Source organism: Rattus rattus, chromosome 16 (genome assembly GCF_011064425.1).
Source record: "Rattus rattus isolate New Zealand chromosome 16, Rrattus_CSIRO_v1, whole genome shotgun sequence".
NCBI lineage: Eukaryota > Metazoa > Chordata > Mammalia > Rodentia > Muridae > Rattus > Rattus rattus.
The window spans coordinates 36,549,377-36,573,178 of NC_046169.1; the positions used below are offsets into that span (position 1 = coordinate 36,549,377).

Here is a 23,802-nt window from a genome sequence, read left to right on the forward strand (position 1 = left end):
TCGGCCAGCACTGAAAGTTGACACGGGGGGAGGAAAGGGCCCCTGATGGAGTAAGAATCAACAGGCACTAGTGCAACACGGTGTCAGGGAGAGAGAGGGGGAGGGAAGAGAGAGAGGGTGGAGGGGGGGGGAGGGGGAGAGAGAGAGAAAGAGAGAGAGGAAGAGAGGGGGAGGGGAGAGGGGGAGAGAGAAGAAAGAGAGGGAGAGGGGGGGGGAAGAGAGGGAGGAAGAGAGAGAAGGAGAGCAAGAAAGAGAGAATGAAAGAGGGGGGGAGAGAGAGAGAGAGAGAGAGAGAGAGAGAGAGGGGGAGAGAGAGAGAGAGAGAGAGAGAGAGAGAGAGAGAGGGGGAGAGAGAGAGGGAGAGAGAGGGGGAGAGAGAGAGAGGGAGAGGAGAGAGAGGGAGAGAGAGAGAGAGAGGAGAGAGAGAGAGAGAGAGAGAGAGAGAGAGAGAGAGAGAGAGAGAGAGGAAGAGAGGGAGACAGTGTGAAGTGAGAGCAGCGCCCGTTAAGATGGGGAATGTAGTTTCGCAGGGTCTGAATTTTTTTGTTTTCTTTTTTCATTTTTTTTTGTAAATGGCAAAAAAATTTAATCTCATCTATAGTCCTCCTTAGGAAAATCTAATGTCACCAAATTCCCAAACCCCATTCTGAGGCTCTCCATGTCAAAAGTCTCGGTCTCTCGCTCTTGTCTTTCCAGGAGAGTCTTGATCCTCTCACTGCGCTCCTTCTGCAGGGCGGCCAGCTCCTCTTCAATCTGCCCAAGCAGACAAGTAGGTCTCAATGCCAACGCCTGCCCCACAGCCATGAGCGACCCCCGCCCACATACCACACAGGAGTGGGGAACAGCCTAGACTGAGAGAGGGGAGCCCAGTAATAAAGCCTCAGACTTGCTAGGAGAAGAGGGTGTGCGTGTGGGCGTTGGGGGTGGGGGCAGCCATGCTATCTGAGCCTGAGATGATCTAAGTCAGTGTCCTACCCCACCGGGAGATGAGTGAGCAGGGGCCCAGGGAGCTTGAGGACAGTGGGCCTCCAGCATCTTCAGGACCTTGATTCTGGCTCAGTGGCAGGGACAGTGGGCTGCTGAGCTGCTCTGGGAGAGAAAGTGAGGCTAACAGGCTATGCAGAGAGAGGTCACCAATGAGAGATGCCGCACCTGTGTGCACGTGCACCTGTATGCGAGTGCATGGAGCCCCGAGGGCCACACTGCTGTCCCCAGCCAGTCTTCACCTTGTGTTCTGAGAGAGGGTGTTCCTGAACCTGGATCTTGGGTTTCGGCTAGACTGGCTATCCAGGGAGTCCCCGGGATCCTTCTGTCTCCGCCTTCCTTCCCGCGCTCAGGGTTATGTGGTGTGCTGTCCCAGTCATGTCCAGTTCTTCTCTAGGTCTCACGTGGGGACTAGAGGTCTAAACAAGGTCCTCCAGCCTTCACCTGCTGAGCCGTCTCCCCGCCCGAGATGCTTTGTGTGTATGCAAATGCGTGCATGCCCGTGGTATCATTCCTTGGGCACCACCTACCTTGTTTGTTGCACCAGGACCTCTCACTGGCTAAGTAGGCTAGGCTGGCCGGCCAGTGAGCCCCAGGGAGCCATCTATCTCTGCCTCCCTGTGCTGGGGTCCTGTGTACACCACTACGACTGACTCTTAAAATCGTTTAATGTGAGTGTTTGGGGATAGCACTTCGTGTTTGCACAGCAAATGCCCTGCACACTGGGCCATCTCCTCAGCCCCAGCTGCTCCATGACACAGCTCCCTTCCGCACGGGGCTTCCTAGAAGAGCAGACGGAGCAAGGCATAACGTGGCTGGGGCCACACTTGCCACAGGCTGTGCTGTCAGCCTGCCTTCGTGTTCACTCTTGTCATAAGGAGACTTCTTACAACTGTGCTTAGTTATGTGCATATGAGTGCAGTGTCTGTGGCGGCCAGAGGAGGGCGCCCAGGACCCTGGAGCTGGAGTTACAGGTGGTTGTGAGCTGCCTAGTGTGGGCACAGGGAACTGAACCCTGGTCCTCTGGAAGAGCAGCAAGTGCTCTTAACCTCTGAGCCATCTCTCTGGAACCTCATTTTATTGCTTTGTTAAAAAGCCCTATTGGTGGGCTAGAGAGATGGCTCAGCAGTTAAGAGCACTGACTGCTCTTCCAGAGGTCCTGAGTTCAAATCCCAGCAACCACATGGTGGCTCACAACCATCTGTAATGGGATCTGATGTCCTCTTCCAGTGTCTGAAGACAGCTACAGTGTACTTATATATAATAAATAAGTAAAGCTTTTTTAAAAAGCTTTGGTGGGGGGGTTGGGGATTTAGCTCAGTGGTAGAGTGCTTGCCTAGCAAGCACAAGGCCCTGGGTTTGGTCCCCAGCTCCGGAAAAAAAAAAAAAAAAAGCTCTATTGGTAATTTCTTTTGCTGAAAAAATTTGAATTTTTAGGCTTCTGGGCAGCCATCCCGTAATTCTTTTGTAAGTGACATTGTGCTGGCTAAGATGGCAGGCTTTCTAAGCAGAACCTCAGACTCTTGCATAACCTTCTGGAATGTCCCAGGTCTGGGGACAATGCCTGCCTCTCTTGGATACCAGAGGTAAGTTGACAGTCTGACCCCCTGGTCACTAGGGAGGGCTCCATTCCAAACTGTGCCCCTCCCACACCCTGGCCCTACTGTGTGGCTTGCGGGAAATTTCCTACCTTCTGCTCAAGATGCGCTCTGCGCAGGGACACCCTCTGCTCTAGCTTCTGCAGCTCGCGCTCGTGCTGGGCCTCCGTTTGCATCTTGATTTTGCTCTGGTAGGCGTTGAGCAGCTCCATCTCCTGCTGGAGCTGTAGTCTCAAGGCCTGGCATTCTGCCTCTTGCGCCTCGTCTAGCCGTAACTGCGGGTACAGAAGACACACGCTGTGTATAAGGCAGTCCACACGCACTACTCTGGGGGCGACCAGGAACGGTCTTCTTGCTGGGACTTAGGTAGGACAGAAGGAAGACAGGCATTGCAATTTGGAGTAGAGCCAGTGGAGTCTGCCTGGTCGGCACAGGATCCTAAGAACACATTTCTGTCACTGCTGGGCCAGGGATCCTGGGAAGGCTGCCCACCCTGGTAGCTAAGCCTGTGCATTCTGGAGGTGACCTGGTGAGCCTGAAGGTAGGTTTTGCTACTCCAGGGTGGCATTTTGCTAATTATTCAGCCTCCTTTGGTCTCCTTCCTTCCTTCTCCCAAGAAAACAATAATTCCCATTAAGATTGGTGTGAGTTTTAAAAGAAACAGTCCACATAGGATCCCCGGCCTAAGACTCCACATGTAACACAGTATCTAATAAACAGCAGATGTTACACTGTTTTTGTTTTGACAAGACTGTGTCCATATCTCAATACCTTTAACTATAGATCGTGACACCATTTAGACATGCTTAGTGCTACAGAAGCGAATCCAACAATCATACCCTGTGACAACCAGGCCATGACATGGCCTGTTCATGTCAAAACACTTCATGCTGGCCATGGCCATGGCTACACGTGGCAACTTTCTAGCTGCCAATCCAGAACCCCAGGGTTTCAAAATGTCACCCCTTGAGAGCAGCTGATAACCTCCGGGATGCATGTTGCCTTTAAGCAATAGGATCTAGGTAACAGATGCAGCCTGGCCCAGGTCCTTTGCTTCCTGGGCAGTGCACCTGAGCTTTACATTTCCTACCAAGATTCCCAGGTCATCTGTGGACATGGGCCAAGGCCACTGTCGCAACGTGAAGACCAGAACCCAAACATGCTCCGTGTCAGACCATTACCAGAGCACAGGTTAGCCCCTCTATCCTAGTCTTGTGTTTGGCTGGGATCACTGAGGTCAGAGGCCCTGAATCAGTGTGGCTCCCCCTTCTCTGCCTCTTCTTATCCAGGCCATTCTCCAGTATCAGCTTCAGCTGACATGGGCCTTCAGCAACTGACGATGCGTCCTGCAGCAGAAGTGACTTTGGAATGTCAAGGCTACTTGTAGAGTGTCATCTTTAGTCCTGTGGGAAATACGCCATGGAGTCAGGGGAAAGGTGTGTTTCCTGAGTCCCTGCACAGGACACACTCTATGTTAGGATTCACTAGAGAGGACAGGTCTTCTCATTTTTCCACCAGGGGACACAGGCAGGCAGCTGTGCACACACAGTCTGCAGCTGGATGGCTCACAGATGACCTTGAAATGTCCTGTGGCTCCCAGTGAGGACTGCTATGGGTTTTCTCCTGATCTGAGAGACTGCTTACCAGGAAAGCAAAGTAACAGCCCAGCCTCTCTCTCTCTCCTCTTAGGCATTAGCTGCCACGAGCCCTGGGTGAGCAGATGAGCGTTCAGCCCCTTGAAGTGTATCCAGCTTCCTCTGGGACAGAGTCACATGCAGGCCACGCTGGAGCTGAAGCTGCAATGCAGCCAAGGATGACTCTGAATTCCTGGTCCTTCTGTATCTACTTCCCAAGGACAGGTGTGCACCGCCATGTTGGGACCACAGGTGTGCACCACCATGCAGGGATCACAGGTGTGCATCTCTATGCTGGGATTACAGGTGTGCACCACCGTGCAGGGATCACAGGTGTGCATCTCTATGCTGGGATCACAGGTGTGCACTACCATGCAGGGATTACAGGTGTGCATCTTTATGTTGGGATTACAGGTGTGCACCATCATGCAGGGATTACAGGTGTGCATCTCCATGCAGGGACCACAGGTGTGCACCACCATGCAGGAATCACAGGTGTGCATCTCTATGCTGGGATCACAGGTGTGCACTACCATGCAGGGATTACAGGTGTGCACAGCCCGCCATGCAGGGATTCTAGCAATAAAACTGAGGACTTCCTGCATGCTAGACAAGCCCTCTGTCGTCCCAGCCTGCAGCTTCTTTTGTTACTGGCATCCAGCTATGCTCAAACTTCGACTTGTGCTCTGACTACACATATCTAGGTACTAGAAGCCATAGGAGTTCCAGATTTTGGAGTTTTTCTCACACACAGCGACACATACAAATGCACTCTAAGGTGTGTAATAATGTGGGTGAATATTACACTGTGTTCTACAGTGGCTTAACCAGAAGAAGAGGATGCAAGGGGGAGTGTGCAGTGTAATTCAGCTCACAACCTCCTCACAGTAAGTTCAAATCTGACTCTAGTGCTTTAGTACTCTAGTACTCTAGTACTCTAGTGCTCTAGTACTCTGGTGATGTGGAGAACGATAGCCCCAAATGTGGCCCATGTGCCCGCACCCTTCCCCATCATTTCTGACAGACACCTTGCAGTCCACACGGCTTCTTAGACTGATGATCTGTCCCCTTACGGAAAATCTCTTAAGGGCCAGTTCTTGCTGAGCAGTAGCTCATCTGCACGGCCTTCCTTCAGTGAGCCCACAGTTTGCACAGTTAACCCAAGGGATTCACAGCAGGAACTTAAAGGGTTACACCCGACTCATGGCCCGAGGCCAGTAATGGGCAGCTGGGACAGCCAGACTCAGACTCACCTCCTTCATGTCCCAGAGGAGAGGGCTGCTCTCCTCTCGGCCCACACTCCTTAGCCTGTGCCTGTCTTACACAGCATGCTCACCAGACCCTTGCTGTAGAGCGGGGCAACGCCACAGGTGTCGTGACTACAACCAGGGGGCAGGAGCGAGGCTGGGGTGTGGCTGGGTGTGCAGTGCTTATGGGACATGCATGAAGCCCTGGACCCATCTCAGCCCTGAATGAATGGTGCGGTAATGAACACCTGTATCCCAGTGCTTGGGGGGTGAGGAGACAGGAGCATTAGAAATTCAAAGTCGTTCTTGGCCACGCAGTGAGTTCCATGGCAGTCTGGGCTATAAGTGACTGTGTCTCAAAAACCAAAAACCAAGCCAGGAATCCGTGCGGGTACTGTCTCCATCACCTTGAGTAAGCCGCCCACTAACTCTGATCTGACCCCACACTCAGGTCTCTGGTCGCCTCGATGAGGTGTCCTGATGGGACCTTACCTCCCAGCGCAGCTTGCCACCAAGAATTACCTCCTTTCTTACTATTCTTGCCTGTAGCCTTGACTTCCAAGACACTGCCTACCCATCCCATGTTTCTGTCTCCACCTTGCTTCTTTCCCAGCGACACCCTGTGAGACAGCTTTACCGTGGACTGTCCCCCAGATCCAGGAGCTCAGCATGACCAACTCACCCTTCCTGCTTCCACTTCCCCAGTCTGTCCCACTGCCTTTTTAATACACGGTTACTGTCACAGCATCTACCATTAAGCCCAACCCAGGGACTTGCCTGGATCCTTCCCCATCATCTTGGCCCTATCACCTAGCAGGCTCCCTGGACCTCTTGCCTGTCTCTCAGACATGGCCGTGCCTCCCTTCATCCCAGCAGGGCACCTTTAGCACAGCCACCATCCCCTTGTGGCCCAGCACCACCACAGCGCTCTCTCATTCTTCACATGTCTTAGAGGGATGGTCCCCAAACAGCAGCATGCTGCCAGGTCCCCTACGTTAGTGACTGTGCTGTGCCGAGGGAGGCTAACGCCTGTGGAGCTGACTGTGACCTGGCCCCTGTGCAGCCCTCCTGTCTTATTCCCACTCCAGACAGAACCCACGCCTGCAGGTCTTCAGATAGGCGGCTGTTTCCCCAGTCCCGATCCAGAGGCTCCTTAGCTGCTCCTGTCACTCCAGACCAGGCTAGCCCCTCTGGATCCATGGCTGCCTCCTGTCCCTGCTCCATCTCTTGTGCAGCAGCCCCTTGATGTTGTGTCCCTTATCCCAGGAGGACCAGGTTGGGAAAGGAGGGGAGATCTTATTTATCATGGTATCCTGGCATGCCTGAGGCACACTGCAGACACTCAGACATCTGCAAGATGGATGGATGGGTGGATGGATGGGTGGGTAGGTGGGTGGGTGGGTGGATGGGTGGGTGGGTGGATGGGTGGGTGGGTGGGTGGGTGGGTGGGTGGGTGGGTGGGTGGGTGGATGGTGGGTGGGTGGATGGGTGGGTGGGTGGGTGGTGGGTGGGTGGGATGGGTGGGTGGGTGGGTGGGTGGATGGGTGGGTGGGTGGGTGGGTGGGTGGGTGGATGGATGGGGGGATGGGTGGGTGGGTGGATGGGTGGGTGGGTGGGTGGGTGGATGGGTGGGTAGGTGGGTGGGTGGGTGGATGGATAGATGGATGGGTGGATGGATGGGTGGATGGGTAGGTAGGTGGGTGGGTGGATACATGGATGGATGGGTGAATAAAGGGGAAAAAAATGAATGCAGTAGCAGCCATACTCAGCTCAAGAGCACATCTAAGCCAGCTTCTATTCGCAGAAGCCTCCTTTAACTGCCCCTCTGCTCACTACACCTCTGTCCAGTTGCTAAGTGTCTGTCTGTCTGCCTCTGCTGATGAGAGTGGGAAATAGAGTCCCACGTGCAGTTTCTTCTTGTTTTACGGGCACCAGTGTTGACACAGAGTCTCCTGTAGCCCAGGCTGGCCTTGAACTCATCATGTGGCTGGGGACGACCTTGAACTTCCTCGTGCTCTGCCTCTCAGGCCCTGGGACCACAGGTGGGTGCCACCATGCCGGTTTATGTAGTGTGGGGGCCCAAACCCATGCCTCATGCATGCTAGGCAAGCGCACTACGCACTGGGCTGCAGCCCCAGTCCTTTGATGGGTAAGGACATCTAGTCCCAGCAATATACAGCACTGGCTGAAGCCGCTGCCCAAAGAGAGGAGGTCACCAAGCTTGCTGCTCTCGTGTTCCTGCACATTTGAACCCTCCCATGGGAACCGTTACCTGGCATCTGTGACCTGCTCTCTGCTCCCTCCCCATCGTTGGGTACTCATCCTCTTTGATCTTCGTCCACTTAGCCTTCAGACATGGATGGCTCCTAGAGCCTGTCCCCAGCCCTCTTCTCAAACCCTACCTCCTGTCCCTGGTAGATTTCACTCACACTTAAGTTACAGCCACCCCAACAAGACAATGATATAGGACCGTCCATCTATAATCCTGGTGTCCCTACCGTATTGACATGCAGATTTCAGTATCTGCACCTCTCTACATGGACACCTACAGGGCTCAGAGGCCATGGCCACATGACTGTGTTGGGTGTCACCCTCTTTCCTCAACTCTCCCAGTCTCCTGTCAACTTCCCGGTTCTTTCTGCCGTCCCTACTAAGTGGCCCTCAAATCATGCCCACTCTCACCACCGGCCATGTGCCTGCCTCCCACCTCCCTCTTGGGATGTGTTGGAAGCCAGGACTCATGGCAACTACACGTCATTATGGAACACCAACTCGCCTCCTGCTGGGGGCGCTGGCCCCCACCCTATGTTCCTCCCAGCTGCAGCAGCTGCTTAGCTGGTCATCTGTGCTCAGACCCTTTGGAGCCTCTGCATTTTTGCAGACTACAATGTCAGGTGGGACTAATGCTTCTGATTAGTAAACCATTGGCCACCAGGGCCATGGCTGTGCGATGACACCATTCACTTACTTGACAGACCCTTCCCTAATCTACCACCATCCTTGGTGTCCTGGGAAGCCTAGGACACAGTGGAGAACCAGGAGGGGCTAGCCTGGGAACCAGACAGGAGGGGTGCGTGGGGCTTCCAGTCCCCCTTTCTTCTTCCCTTCCCTCCCCTCCTCTCGGGCCTCCCTCCTGTTCAGTGCTGGGGTCCTCCTTCAAGTGGTCTGCTGACTCCACCCCCAGTTTTGCCAGACTGGATCTCACTAGTAGCCCATGCTGTCGTAATCCCCCTGCCTCGGTCTTCTGAGTGCTGGGATCACAGGTGTGCACCACGGCTCCCAGCCCAATCCTCCTCCTTGGACTCTGGGCTCACCCTCCAGCTCTGAGCCCTGGATATACTCTCTCCTCCCTCATCTGGACCTTGATGGCTTCCTTTTAGGTCTCTAAGTGTTCCCAGGCCAGCTTCTCTGTTCCCCCTTGTCCTTCCAAGGCCCTGGGTACCCCCAGAACTAAGTACTTAGTGTGCTTGGTTACTACCACTCAGTGATCTGACTGCCCTGGTTCCCTGACACAGCATGACAGACCCTGTCTAGCTCCACCGTCTCTGGGTCTAGCACAGCACTGTGTGTGGAGGCTTGGCCAGAGTTATTGAGCAAATCTGTCTGTCTGCCTGTCTGTCTGCCTGCCTGTCTGTCTCTGTCGCCTCACTTGGCTATGGGGAGGCAGCAGGGCCGTGCCTGACATTGGTTGGGTGGTGGTCAGTAAACCTCTGATGAATAGTCGTGTGCACCCATACACAAGGTATCCATTCCATCACCTCCCCCCGCCCCCTTGTGCCTCCCCTTCCCCTCCCCCGCTGGACTGGCACTGCTCCTTCAGCTCCAGGTTATGAGATGCGTTCCAGTGAGTATCCGCTCCGCACAGGCTTGGCTGGACTCTGCGTCGTCACCTTCCTCTGTCCGTCCGTCAGGCAAAGAAGCCAACAATACATCCTAAACCAATATATCCCAGAAGGTGCGTGGGAGCACGGGCTGGATCCTGGGTTTTCTTGCACTCCCCGCGCTTGCGCAGCCGGCAGCGAGCCCGCCCACTTACCGCTTGAGAGGCCATCATCTCGTTTATACTCTGTTCATACTGCTCGGCCAAGATGGCCAGCTTCCTCGTCTGCTCCTCCTTCAGTGTCTTTAGGATTGCTTTGTGCTCATTCTTTGGAGTGACTTCCAACTGGTGGTTTTTGAGTGCTTTGTACTGTTTGGTCTGTACTTTGCAAGTGTCCTGAAACTGCTTTTTAATTTGCATTTCCATGGCCTGGCCGGTGAAAAAAAGGGGGGGGGGAGTGACAAAGAGAAAGAGAGAACTGAGTCAGTGTGCACGAAGTCCCTGGGTTCTACCACAGTCAAGCACAGGACTTGCACATGACAGCCCCCGGCCCAGAAGGGACAGGAATGACGCAGGCTGCGGGTAATTCTACCAGTGCTCTCTGTCTTTTACGTAGAATGGACTGAGTTTCGAATTGACAAATGGCTTTAGGGGAAAAAAATGCATTCTAACAGGGAGCGATGACTTTTAAGCAGACTGTAGAATATCATGCAGCTTGCTAAAAGGTTGGCAGTTATCTCCCTGCTTTCCTACAGGCTTTGATGGTGCTTACTGTGTGCCATCTTCCCCTTTCTCTGGCCACGTGTGCACACAGCCATCTACGCTGTATCCCGTCTCTCACTGCTCTGGCTTACAGAGTTTCCCTGAGACATGGACAGAGGAGAGCGCAGAGCTGGGCCTCTCAACCCCTCCCCACAGAGGATCTTTGCCTCCCTTGAGTGTGCTTTCAGGAGGTGACATCACATTTGCACTCTGACAATTGTGCCAGGAGGAGGAGTATGTGGGGCACAGGCCACTCGGCTGTCACCTGGTGAATACTCAGGGCTTCTAGTGGCAGGGGTCACACATGCGCCCAGGGCTTGCCTTGAAGGCACACAGGCAGTGTGGCTGAGTGTGGCCTGCATCTGTGCCCGCACTGGCACTGGCCTGTCTTCCTGACACACCCCAGTGGCTGAGGACAAATGGGGAGACCCTTTGGTCCTTGCCATCTAGGGCAATGCAAGAATTAGTTGGAGGCTGCAAGGGTCAACGCCCCCCCCCACTTATAACCCCTCCCCCAGCCCCGTGCAGCCTGGAGAGCCAGTCCGATGCCCAGGCCTGTGCAGATGTCCTGTGAGCTACACGGGATCCTACTAACTCTGAAGGTGGCACTGTAGTGGGTGCAGCATCCTTGAAGATGGCGGTCTCCATTACAGTGTTCTCACTTACTGGGGCTAGGACCATGGACAGTTCTTTGCCCACTCAGGGAATGCTGTGTAGATGCCCGTGGAGGGCATAGTAGAGACACTTTTTGTTTTTGGTGACACCTCTGGCTGGCATGAAACTCACTATGTAGACCAGGCTGGCCTTGAGCACACCTGTCTACCCTATATGTGCACAGGGTGAGACCCAGCCCAGCTGTTTTTTGTCTTGTTTTGTTTTAAACTTAAGTTCTAGAACAGTGTTTCTCACTCTTCCTAATGTTGCAACCCTTTAGTACAGTTCCTCATGTTGTGGTGGCCCCCAATCATAAAATTATTTTCGCTGCTACTTTGTAACCGTAATGTTGATACTTTTATAAATTGTTATGCAAATATCTGTGTTTTCTGACAGTGAAAATGTTGTTCAAGCATCTCCTGAACTTGAACAATTCTGAACAGCTTGCTTAATGGTTTTTTTTTTTTTTTTTAAGTTTTTATTTTCTATACATGGGTGTTCTGCCTGCATGTATGTCCACCACATGCGTGCCTGGTACCCTTGAAGGCCAGAAGAGGGCATCAGATTGCCTGGGACTGGAGTTACACATGGTTGTGAGCCTTATGTGGGTGCTGGAAATCAAACCCAGGTTCTCTGGAAGAGCAGCCATTTCCATCCCCCGCCCACTGTCTTTAAACAGGTGGGTGACCAATGGCTCAGGTGGACAACATACAGGGAGGGCTAAGAAGAACCCTGTAGCTTAGCGGGTTCAAAGTCGTTAGGAGCCCTGGACTCCACACCTGGAGTCTGATATTGGGACAGGACACAGACACCGTGTGTGGGGACACTTGGCCCCTCCTACCGGTGTGAGGACGCACGCTGCGTGCGTGGTGCTTGGGGAGTTGCGGCCCCCCTCACCTTTAAGTTTTTCGGCTGTTGCCGAAGCTCCATGACGTGCTTCCGGTGCAGCTCCCGCTCCCGCCTCTTATTGTACTCCAGCTGGTTCTCCAGCTCAGTCTGGTGCTGTAACCGGATCAGGTCCATGCGGAGCTTCTGCAGCGTGTGCAGCTGTCTGTACTCGAGCTCTCGGGTGGATTCATCATGCCGGATCAGCATGGCGTGCTCCATTTCTTTCTGGGTCCTCTTTTTATTTAGTTCCTGCATCCAGGAGCAAAAGACGGACGGAGAGAGATGAGCGGAGGGCACAGGGAGGGACACACAGCGCGGGGAGGATGGCTCTTAACTTCGCTCCTCAGTGTTTGCAGCACAGCTTAGTGAGATCGGAGGGGAAGTCCCAGGAGCCCTTCTGCCTGTGATGAGGTTGCCACTCACGAGGTGAAAGCTTCCCAGCACTCACAACTGCGCTAACTGGGAACTGGGAGTAATCCCACCTGGGTTTTCCTGCCTCATAGAGGAACTGTGGGTGTGGTTATGCTGGGGGTGCCTGTGCTGGCTATCCGGCTATCCCTTAAGATCAGGTAAGGACGCACACTCTCAAATTCTGATAACTGTATGGGCTCCCTAATTTCAATTTTCAAGTCTTCTCTAGGTGACTGCCGTGTGACCAGTGTTGAGAGCTGGACTGAAGCCCTAGAATGTCTGCATCGCCTTCAGATTTCTGGGGAAATACCCTGTTTTCATCCCTAACAGAAGTAGGCCAATTATCTATTTTTAAAAAGCAGAGCTTGGGGCATGCTGGGAGAGACTGGAGGACACCCCTCTCCATTTATCTGATCGTTCCTAGATCTAACCACTTGGTGCTTTTCTTTCTTTTTTTTTTTTTTTTTTTCTTCTTTTTTTCGGAGCTGGGGACCGAACCCAGGGCCTTGTGCTTGCTAGGCAAGCGCTGTACCACTGAGCTAAATCCCCAACCCGACTTGGTGCTTTTCTATTTTCTTCCTTTCTTTTTTTCCCTGTGGCATTGGGGATTGAACCCTGGGCCTAGCACATGCCAGGCAACTGCTCTACCATTCACCTACATCCACAGCCCTCTTGTTAGTTCTGTTCATGCCCAACTGGTGCTCCCCCCTCCCCATTTCCTTTCTTGGAGAATAAGGAAACCAGGAGAACAAAAGAGGGGCTGGAGAGATGGCTCGGCAGTTAAGAGCACCCTACTACTCTTCCAGAGGTCCTGAGTTCAATTCCCAGCAACCACATGATGGCTCACAACCATCTGTAAAGAGATCCGATGCCCTCTTCTGGTGTATCTGAAGACAGCTACAGTGTACTTATAGATAATAAATGAATAAATCTTAAAAAAAAAAAAAAGAACAAAAGGTTACATAAAACATTTTTACCCACTGACTTGAGGCTATTTTCATCTCTTCAAACTGGGGCTTGAACCTTGGGCCCTTGGCTTGTTGGACCACTGGACTTTACCCCCAGCCCCCATGAGGCTATATTCCCTAAATGCACAAGTTGCTAAGATCTAATCTATGAGCCCTGCATTTGTGCCAATGTTTGCTAAGCTGTGGCTGCTGCCCTGGTCGTGAGGACACTCTGCAGGTGACGTAAGGTGGACGCTTGTTGAAGCAGGTGCTGGTCTCACAGCTGACTGGATTCAAGGTGGGCAGATGGCCTAAGCTGGGCAGATCTATTTTCTCTCCTGGGAATTTGGAGCTGAGACTCAGGGCCAGGTGTCTCTGTGGTGGCCGGAGTGGCAGCTCACACAGGAACTACAGGGTGATCATCTGCTGCTATGGGGGAGGAGGCTTAGATAAAGCTAGACTTCAGAGGGAGAGAGGGAGAGAGAGAGAGAAGAGAGGAACAGAGAGAGTAGTAAGAGAGAGGGAGAGGGATGCAGCAAGTATGTGGCACCCAGGTCTAGGCTGCTTGTCAGCCCTTCTCTGTGTCCAGCTGTATTAACTACTGTTGAGGTTTTTTTTTCCTTCCTGAGGCAGAGTCTCAGTAGCCTAGACTGGCCTGGAGCTTGCATCGTAGACCAGGCTGGCCTCAAACTCACAGAAATCTGCCTGCCTCTGCCTCCCGAGAGCTGGCATTAAGGGTGCGGGCAGCTGTGTCAGTTGCTGTTGACAGGCCCTGGTCCTGTATTTCTACAGTGGCACTCCTGGTTTGGACTACGACAGCCCAGGACAGGCTTCACCAACACAGGGAAACAGGCTCTGTACAAACTTAAAAGAGAGAATGCAGGACCGGGAAGAGGTTGCTCTAGAAAGGACGTGCACTGCGGAGTTCAGGGAAAGGCTTTAGGGAGCGGTGCTGCTGACGGAGGAAGGTCAGGGTAGGGGAAAGCTTGGGGTCGGACTTGGCTGGAAAGTGCCGGGATGCACCCCACCCCCAGCATCTGTGAGGGGAGGAGAAGATAGGAGGTGTCCCTTTCACAGGGATGTCATAGTAGGTGCTTATAAGTTCTTTGTTTGATCACCTGCTCTGTGGGAAGTGCCACTCCCTGAGCTCTGAGAGGGAAGACTTAGTTGGGGCTGGAGACGTGGCTCAGTGGTTAAGAGCATCTTACTAGGTGGGCCTTTACCCATAGCTTCCGGCACGGCCATGGAGTGCTCATTTAGTCATTCACTCAGCAAGCATCACTGTACACGTGGTGCACATGCGTGTGTGTGAGACAAGGGGTGGAGTTGGAGAGGGCAGGGTAGCCACAGAGTAAACAGTTAACTGTCAGTTCCTGGAGTGAGTCTCTCCGGCTTCCCAGCCTCTCTCCATTGCCTTACCTTTGCTCTTTACAAGGACACCAAATGTCGTCTTCCGAGCTCAGTGAGTGGCCTCTGGGTGGCCCTCCCCACAGAGCAGGTGATGGAACAAAGAACCGAGTGTGCAGGCCCCTCTTCCACGGTCACCGTGTTGTGAGCCCCAGAGCTGTCTACACTGACTGCAGGAGCCCAGTTCAAGCTCAGGGCTAACACTCAAAGACAGCAAGCACTTTCAGTGGCGTCTCAGACTTCTTTTCCTGGCAGAGTGGGTGCTGAGGAACACCTGCGTCGATGTTCTGGGCGCTGAGGGAAACCTGCACTGGGGTGCTCTGGGCTTTGAGTTATTTACACCAAGCTGCCCAGTGGCTGTGACCAGTACTAAGGCTTGGTGGCCATCTGAGCACTGCTCTGGTGAGAAGCAGTTTGGTTCTTCCGGTGACTTGATGCTCATGGCTTTGGCAAGCAAGGCCCCTAGTGCACACTTACGATTCCTCAGGCATAAACGCAGGGCCCTGCTACCCAGCACAAACAATGCTAGTGAAGATGAAATGGCAGATCCTCCCCCAGAGGTGCTTTGGAAGGTCCGATCCTGTTTTTTCTATGCTCAGACGGCACAGAATGTCTTAGACTTGGTTTTTACAAGTGATTTGGAAAGTGTAAGTATGACGCCAGGACACAGTTTTGGGTTACAGGTTCTAGGCTGCTCCCTTTATCATGACGCCTGTGTCAGAGCTGCTGAGGTCTAAGGTGGCCGGTTGTCTACAGCTCAGCCATGGGGAACTCTCTCACAGCCGTCCTATCCTGAGTCCAGTGCCTTGCCTGCACCAGGACATGCAAAGCGCTTCACGTTTCTCTTACTTTCTGTGGGAGTCTTGCTGTGCTGCCCGGGCTGGTTTCTAACTCCTGCCCTCTGGGGATCTGCCTGCCTCAGCTTTATCCTTCTGGAGAGTGGGGACTTCAGGTCTGCCCCGCGATACCCACTTCTCAATGAAAAAAACAGTCGTTTCATACAGCTCGTTCTAACTAAATCCTTGGAAGGTGCCAACCTCACAGAGGACATGTATTTATGAGACAGTCCTGAAACTCTCTATATAGATCCGGCTGGCCTCCAAGTCAGAGATCCACTTGCTTCTGCCAACCTGAGGGCCCCCTGTACAGACTTTCATATGTAACCGTGAGGCACTGGGAAACTGAAGGTCTCAGATCACACACAACTTCTGTGAAGTCGAATAGAAGCTGAAACTCTGGTTTTCAGGTTTGCAACACTTCCGTGAAAAGATGTTCTAGTGAAGTGTATGTTTCTGTATTCTATTTTTCCAGTCTGTTCTAGACACTGATGACGCATTATAGGTTAGAGCCATGAATGTCTGTGGCTTGTATAAAGTCACCAAAATGAGCCAACCCAGAGTTGATGGCATTGGTGACCCTGCCTGCCAACGCACTGGAGTTCCACATGCGCTGGGGAAGGGAGAGGGGGAGAGAGAGGGGGAGGAGAAAGAGGCTGGGAGGGGGGAGGGGAAGAGCACTGGGGGGGGGGAGGGGAGACAGCCAGCTCCTCCTCAGCCTCGCAGGGGCTCTCTCACCAAGCTAAATCTCCAGCCCTTCTCAAGTGATTTGAGACAGGGTCTTGATGTTGCCCCCAGGCTGGCCTCCCAACTCATGATTCTCCTGCCTCAGTCTTCCAAGCGCTGGGACTACAGGTGTGTGCCACCCACACATGGCTTGGAATACTTCACAGAAGTGCTGCTGTTGGGCTGTATATTTATCAATTAGTTCTGGTTCTTGGGTGGGGTTGAGAGAGCTCAGCCAGACCCTGCTGTGTGAGCTACAAAGGAGTCCCTTGAGCTCAGACAGGGATGAAGGAAACTGTGGTTGAATCGCTGGCTGAATTACAGAAGCCCTAGGAGGATGACTTGGTGGTGTCTGTCTCTCTATCCATCCATCTGCCCACCTGTTTTTAGATTTTTATTACTTCATAGGTGTTCCTTTGTGGGTGCTCCACCCTGCGGTCAGGCTTAGCAGCAAGCTCCTTCACCCCTGGGCTGTTTTGCTGGCCCTCTGTGGTATTACCTAAAACTCTGACCCAGAGGTTCCACTTCTGAGAACTATCTATGACAATATGTGTGCGTGGAAAGGCTTACTGACTGACTTCTCTGCGGGCTGGGGATGGAACTGATGGCCTCGCACGTGCTAGGAGGGGCTGTGTACCACCGAGTCACACACAGAGAAACTAAAGCATACGAGGACGCTTTCTGTCTGTCGTGTTCCTGCGAGGAGCAGCTCTTGAGGCTCTGTGACTGTGGGTGGGTCCTGCGGAGCTGTGGGGAACAGGCCTCTGTGCCACATGTTTCACAGTAAGTAACAGTTTGGGGGCATCTGGGACGTCTGCACTCTCCCACCCCAGCCACCTTTGCTGGAATGAGAGTGTCACATTAAGGACAGGCGTGTGGCCACTCAAGCTCACTCACTTGATTGAGTGCTGGGAATTGGACCCTGGGTCCATTGCAGAAGTAAATGATCTTAACCACGGAGCCATCTCTTGATGACGAGGGGGGTTTTTGGTTTGTTTTAAGTCATATGGTATAGTAGTTACTTTCTATAACTGATATTGAGTGTAACTGACCCCTTGGCTACAAATTTCCATAAATGTATGCTCTTGGAATAACAGTAATTGTCAGATGAAAAGAATAACTTATTTCTAACCAGCTCTGGGCCTTTCTATTTTTATTTAAAGTGTGTGTGTGTGTGTGTGTGTGTGTGTGTGTGTGTGTGTGTGTATGTCTGTGTGTGTATGTGAGAGAGAGAGAGCTGTGTATGTTGTATGTATGAGTGTATGTGTTGTGTGTATATGTGTCTCTGTGTGTGTGTGTGTGAGAGAGAGAGAGAGCTGTGTATATTGTATGTATGAGTGTATGTGCTGTGTGTATATGTGTGTGTGTGTGTGTGTATCCCGTGACACGCATGTATGTGGTGGTCAGAGTTCTGCTGTCTCTATCTTCCTTCTTGCTGTATGAATCATGGAAACACTGGGATTTAGACATGTGCTTCCCCAGTCCAGCTTTGCACAGGCGCTGGGGACCTGACCTAGGGTCCTCATGGGCTTGCACGGCACGAGGTGGGTCTTTATCCATGGGGTGGGTCTTCTCTCATTTCATCTCTGGTTTCTGACAGAGCCAGAATAGTCAGTGCTTAGCCAATCTCTTACCAAAACTTCTCCTGGAGCTTCGGTTTCTAACTAGACCTAAATGTCCCCACATCTCAAATTGGAAAGTGATTTTGATTCTTGGCTCATCTCCCTCTCACTGGCTGCCAGGACTTGTTCTTGTTTCTTTTATTTCTTAGGTCAGTGCTGGGATTGCAGGTGTGAACCACTATACCCTGTTCGTGTGGAGGTGGAGCCCAGGGTTCTGTGCATGGTAGGCAACCGGTACCGAATGGATGGTCCGTCCAGGTTCTGTGTATTCTGCCTGGAGTCAGGCCAAGGCCTAGCTGTCTTTTGGAAGTGTGTACCATGTTGTCTGCACCGGCTTCCCGTGCCTGGTCTCCTTTGCTCCTTGCCCCTTCTCTCTACGTGGCTTCTCTCGCACATCTGTTGTTATCCTTCCCAGAGTGCACCTCACTAGCTTTTCTCTCCTCTGCCTCATGTCCCTGACACCAGCAGAGCAGCTCCACTGCTTGTCCTCATCTGAGGCCCAGCAGCAAGCCCCACACCATCACAGGATCTGGACGCCTCCCTTCCTAGGGCCCATTTTCATCCCCTTGGGGTACCTTTGGACCTCACTAAGGACCCACATTCTAGTCAACCCTGTATCGCTTCTAGCCAGGCTCCTTCCTCGTTCCCTCTCCCTCTCTCTCTGGTCTACTGATTGTTGAAATGTCTGCCAGTTATCAGTTTCTCCTTCCCAGATCTTACAAAACACAAACACAGAGACTCTGGCTGGTCTAGAATGGTTGGTGGTCAGCAGTGTTCAGTTTGCTTTGCTCTTTCTTCTAATTTGAACTCCACCAGGGCATAACCATGATCCCAACACACAGGAAGCTGAGGCAGGAGATTGACAGTTCAGGTCAGCTGGCCCACATGAGAACTTGCCTCAGAAAACCAAACCAAACCAAACCAAACCAAACCAAACCAAACCAAACCAAACCAAACCAAACCAAACCAAAAGGCTTTCTGAGACACTAGCCCCAACTGCTCTTCTGTCAATGGTGCCTGAGGTGGGTGCTTCCCTCTTGAATGGAAACACTGGGGCTTTATGAACCATCAGTACCTTTACCAGTGCCTCAGTAGCATGTCTTCTTAGATTATTAATGCCTTCCTGACAGACAGACACGCCTTCTGTATCCTCCATCTCTTTGTGCAAGGGCTATCACACCCTTCTCATAATTGATGTTGATGGTGGTGGTGGTGATGATGGTGATGTTATTGTTATGATTGTGTGTGTGCATGTGTGTGCGTGTGTGTGCGTGTGTGTGTACGTGTGTGTGTGTGTGTACGTGTGTGTGTGCGCGTGTGCGTGTGCGTGTGCGTGCAGAAGCCAGAGGCTGACATTACATGTCAACTTCCTCAGTCTCTGTCCACTTCATATTTTCAGACAGGGTCTCTCTGAACCTAGAGCTCCCTAATTAGGCCTGACAGATGGCCAGCTCTAAGCATCCTCCTGTCTCCACCTCCCCATCGCAGGGATGACAGATCACACTGGTGCCCCTGGAGTTTTACTTCAGTTCTGGGATCTGAACTCAGGTTCCTGTGTGACAAGCATTCCACTGACTGAGCTATCTCCCTAGCTCCAACATCGTTATCTTTGAGATACAGGATTGCTGTGTAGCTCAGGTTAGCCTCAAGCTCGTGATCCTGCCTCAGTCTTGCGAGCGGAAATCACTCTGGACTCCTCTGTTTGAAATCCCCATGGGAAACTGGTAAGAGTTAGCAGTAGCGGACTTAGGAATGCCCCTGTGATATAATGTCCCCCTTCAGTGCTAAGGACTCCTCTGGGCTGGACCTCACCAAGGAAGACTGCCTGCTGCCCTCCCTGTCCTTTTCCCCTCACTGAGGCAACCTGGTCTCTCACACTGATGCTGTAGCTCTTCAGAGCAGACCAGCATTTGCGAGGTCACTCCCTGCCCAGAAGCCTTAGCTGGCTTGCACGGCCTCCACGCCAGCTCCCCTCACTCTCAGGCCGCCTTCCACACTGCACGGCCTCCACGCCAGCTCCCCTCACTCTCAGGCCGCCTTCCACACTGCACGGCCTCCCTCCACGCCAGCTCCCCTCACTCTCAGGCCGCCTTCCACACTGCACGGCCTCCACGCCAGCTCCCCTCACTCTCAGGCCGCCTTCCACACTCCCAGACCTCTGGCTGCCCTTGGTTTCTCCTCTAAGCCCTTCTCAGCTCCGCGCTTACATCAGTTGTATGTCTGTCACTGCCACTCAGGCAGGAGATTGACGTTAGTCATTTATGTCTGCCAGGTGCTGCTCGGTGGCCCTCGTGTCTGCCATGGACGGACAGAGCCTGAGCAACCGTGATGACGCTCGGAGCAGCACACCGCCATTTACGTGTTTAACAAGCATGCCGGAAGCGGAAGCATTCCTCCCTGCTCTAGCTTGTGCTCTGCCCTGCATGGTAGGAAAAGCGTGCACCTCCGTTACAACAGGGCTTTCCTTCTACTTAAGGCTGATCCGCGTGCTGCGAATGGCTCTTATTGGAGGTAACTTACTTCTCTGACACGGTTTGCGCGTGATTCTGTTGCTGTGCTAGTGGCTAAGGGCACAGGGACAGAGGAGGCAGGCCCCGCCCCGCCCCTCGGAAGGCCGCGGTGTGACAAATACCTCCCGAATGTTCTGCTGTTCCACCTCGTGGCGCTTGGTCATTATTTTCCGCTTGAAGCAGCGGCAGTTTCTGTCGTAGTACAGCCTCTGTTGTGTGAGCAGGTGGGCTTCCTCCTCGGCCTGCGTGTGCTGCAGGTTCTCTTTATGCTTCGATATGCGCTCCTGCTTCTCCTTCTTGGGTGTGCTATGGTCCTCGTTCATTTCCTTAAAACACGACAACACACACACATCCGGGTCCATCACACTTGTCAGCACTGAGGAACAGGACAGGTCCGCTGCCGGCCCGGGAGTGCAGCCCCACCCCCACTGGTTTTCTCCCCAAGGCATTGAGTGCTAAGTGAGAGGGATGCTTGAGTTTGCCTCACTCTGGCTTCTCACTCCCAGAAATCATTTATTCAGTCATCGACCAATGACTTTGATGCCCCGAGCGCGGGACTAGTAGGTGGCAGGTGAGAAAGAGATCGTGGCACCTTGACCCTCAAAGTCTGGGCAATCCAGATTCAAACACAGACGTAAGACCCCTGGAGTTGAACTGGAATGATGGTCAACCTTCCAGGGAAGAATCGGAGTCCTCAGAGTTGGAAAGCATCTGACCTCAGTAACAACTGTGTTGGCATTTGAAAGAACTGGTGGGGGTTAACTGGGGAAGAGAAGAGGAAAGATATTCTGATGCTCGGGATGGAGAGAGCAGCATGGGGTAGAAGTAATGTGTTCAAGAGGTGACAGCCTGTGAGATCTGACAGGCCACAAGAGTGGTCATGCTGATGGACACTAGACTGGGTGAGGACTTTTACTCAGTTCTGGGAATTGAACCAGGGACTTGATTGACCTCAGACATGCTAAGCAAGCGCTCTACCCGTGAGCTGCATCCCCAGACTGCCAATGACCCTCAGTCTAGGAATGGGCAGTCTGTGTGGGAGTGTCCTAATGGGAAACCGGATGCTGGCTACAGTGTGCAGAGCAGGGGCAGGACCTGTATGTCTGAGAGAGCACAGCGGGCTCACTCACCGTCCTTCACACAAACCAGCTTGCCTCATGTTTGCTATGGCTCACACACCTGCAACCGCCTGCGTTCCTTAACATTTGCCGCAAACCACCACTATTTAGATTAGCTTCGCCTGTAGCCAGTCGGTGCTTGTAAATCAGAGAGGTTGGGTCATGCATCTTCGCTTTATGCCATGACGTCCCCCCAGGGTCAGCCTTGAATCTGTGTCTAGGTTTAGATATGACCATAAGGAGCCACTCCAAAACCAGGCTGGGATTATGAATGCCCTGGGATTGGCCCACAGGTGAAATTCTGGAGGTTTCTGAACATACATGTTGAACACATCCTAATCAGTGAGTGGCTGAGGCCACCTCAGGTGGCCTTTGTGCCTGCTTTTCTTCAAGAAAAGGTCCAAACTGTCTGTTTTCTGAACATGATGACCCAAAGCTAACTCGGGGGACTGGGCTGGGAGTGGGACAGGACTCGGGGATGGGTGTTTTGTGGAGAATCTTCTAAAGGTATCTGACGACCCTCAATATCTTGGTGTTTTAAGTGCCCGAGATGGCAGCCATGCTCAGGATGGGCCTCGGAGCAGGAAATAGCATACAGAGTTCATAAAGGGGAAGGAATTTGGAGTTGAGGGAAATTGCAGAGTTTCCTATTGAAAAAAAAAAAAAAAGCAAAGTGATCTCCAAGACTCAGAAATACCCTGCCAATCACAAAGGAAAGACACTCGAACCCGAGGCTGGGAAACCTTTTTCTTCACTGGGCTGTCCGTTCCCCTTAACTCTCTAGTTCCCAGAACTTAGAGAGCCAGAGATCCTTGGTGTGGATCAGCTGCTGCCACAGTGTCTTCCCTGGGCAGGGCAAGGGTGGATGGCCCACCCTCCCCCTCCCAGGTTCCTCCCTAGGCCCTGTGTCATCTCCAATCAGCTCGTGAGCTCAGAGGATGACTTCGCTAGGGCCATGCCCAAGACTGCACTTTCTTTTCTTTTCTTTTTTTTTTTTTAAAGATTTATTTATTTATTATATATAAGTACACTGTAGCTGTCTTCAGACACGCCAGAAGAGGGCATCGGATCTCTTTACAGATGGTTGTGAGCCATCATGTGGTTGCTGGGAATTGAACTCATGACCTCTGGAAGAGCGAGCAGTCGGGTGCTCTTAACCGCTGAGCTATCTCTCCAGCCCAAGACTGCACTTTCTTAAACCTTAATAGGCCTAGGAAGCCTACAGATACCGAGTCCTAACCTTAGGAGAAGGAAAGAGTGCAGGAGTCCAGGAGAGTCAGCCCCCTGTCAATCCTGGGAAGAGGAGAATGAACAAAACTAGGCTTGCAGATGAAAGAATGCGGGGTTGGGGATTTAGCTCAGTGGTAGAGCGCTTGCCTAGGAAGCGCAAGGCCCTGGGTTCGGTCCCCAGCTCCGAAAAAAAGAACCAAAAAAAAAAAAAAAATGCTTCCTCTGGAGACTGTGTCCCTCTGCGCTCTTCACCAGACATTCCAGAATCATCTCTCCACGGAGCAAATAGACTCATGCACCATACACGGTCATGGGCAATGCCAGCCATGCTCTCTGCTTTTGTGGTTCTTAAGCAGCTAAGTACCGACCTTGAAAGACTTAAAAACTCTACGTTCATGAAATGGAAGATGTGTATCTTGGCCAGGGTGGTTGGAAAAGCCTTCCCAGGGAAGTAATGGTTAAGGTAAAATGTCAATAATTGATCCTGACTCTCACAAGGGTGAGGAATGGAGCTCGGGGTAAAGAAATGCCACATGCAAAGGCTTCAGGGGCAGGGGCTTGTCACATCTGAGCAGCCGCCATGAGTAGGCTGGGGTAGGGAAGGCTCGGAGGTGAGAGGAGACTCAAAGGGGAAGCATGGTCGGCCACGTGGGCTCGTTAGAACGTCAACCTCCTCTGAGAACAGTAGGAACATGGTGGACTTTAAAAGGATGAGGTAGCACACGGGTTTCAAAACGGTCTAAAGCTGTCCTTTGGCTAAGGAGCGGAGGGCAGGCTGAGGAGTGGAGAGCAGCCTGGAGGAAAGGATCCTGACCGCGGCCCCTGGCTCGGCAGCACCGGCCTCATGGAGCGCCACAGAACTCTGCCTTTTCAAACTCCAGCCCCCCCGAGGACAAACAGGATGCAGGGTGTCAGCCCTTTGCTTTAATTTGCCTTCCCACAACTCCAGTGAGAAGTCAGAACTGCTAGGTTCAACAGCTGACCGCAGTGCAGGATGGGGCACCCTTACCTCTTTTATTTTCTCCTTACAAATCTTGTACTGCTTCTTCTGACTTTCTAAGAAAGTTGTCAAGTCCTTCTTCTGCTGGGCCAGGATCTGCTGCTGGAACTTCTTCTCATCCGCTGCGGCTACCTTTGCCTGGTCGGACGACAGAGGGGGCCAGGAAATAATGTCACCCCATGTGAGAGACGACCTAACCATCTGTTTTCTGTGGGTCTTCTGGGTCTTAAAAACGCAGTCCCAATGATAAGGTAAATGTGAAGGGGGAATCACACATATGCATGTCTCTGTGTGTGTATGTGCGCGTGCGCACATGTGTTTAGGTGCAGTGGACACTAGAAGACAATCTCAGGCGTTCTTCCTTGGGGGCCACTCACCTTGCTTTTATTTATTTATTTATTTATTTAT

The 23,802-nt window shown here is 52.5% G+C and overlaps 1 protein-coding gene across 1 annotated transcript in view; it reads right to left on the reverse strand.

Annotated features, from left to right (window-relative positions):
• Positions 1 to 559: 559 nt before the first annotated feature.
• The window catches only part of Taok3 (TAO kinase 3), a 158,915-nt gene continuing 135,672 nt past the window's right edge, over positions 560 to 23,802 (reverse strand). The window contains exons 17-22 of the mRNA XM_032886277.1: positions 23,404 to 23,532; positions 20,169 to 20,372; positions 11,597 to 11,836; positions 9,500 to 9,712; positions 2,675 to 2,857; positions 560 to 753 (exon numbers count right to left, since the gene is read on the reverse strand). Coding sequence (XP_032742168.1) covers positions 592 to 753; positions 2,675 to 2,857; positions 9,500 to 9,712; positions 11,597 to 11,836; positions 20,169 to 20,372; positions 23,404 to 23,532 — 1,131 coding nt within the window. The 3' untranslated portion in view covers positions 560 to 591. The remainder of the gene's footprint in view (positions 754 to 2,674; positions 2,858 to 9,499; positions 9,713 to 11,596; positions 11,837 to 20,168; positions 20,373 to 23,403; positions 23,533 to 23,802) is intronic.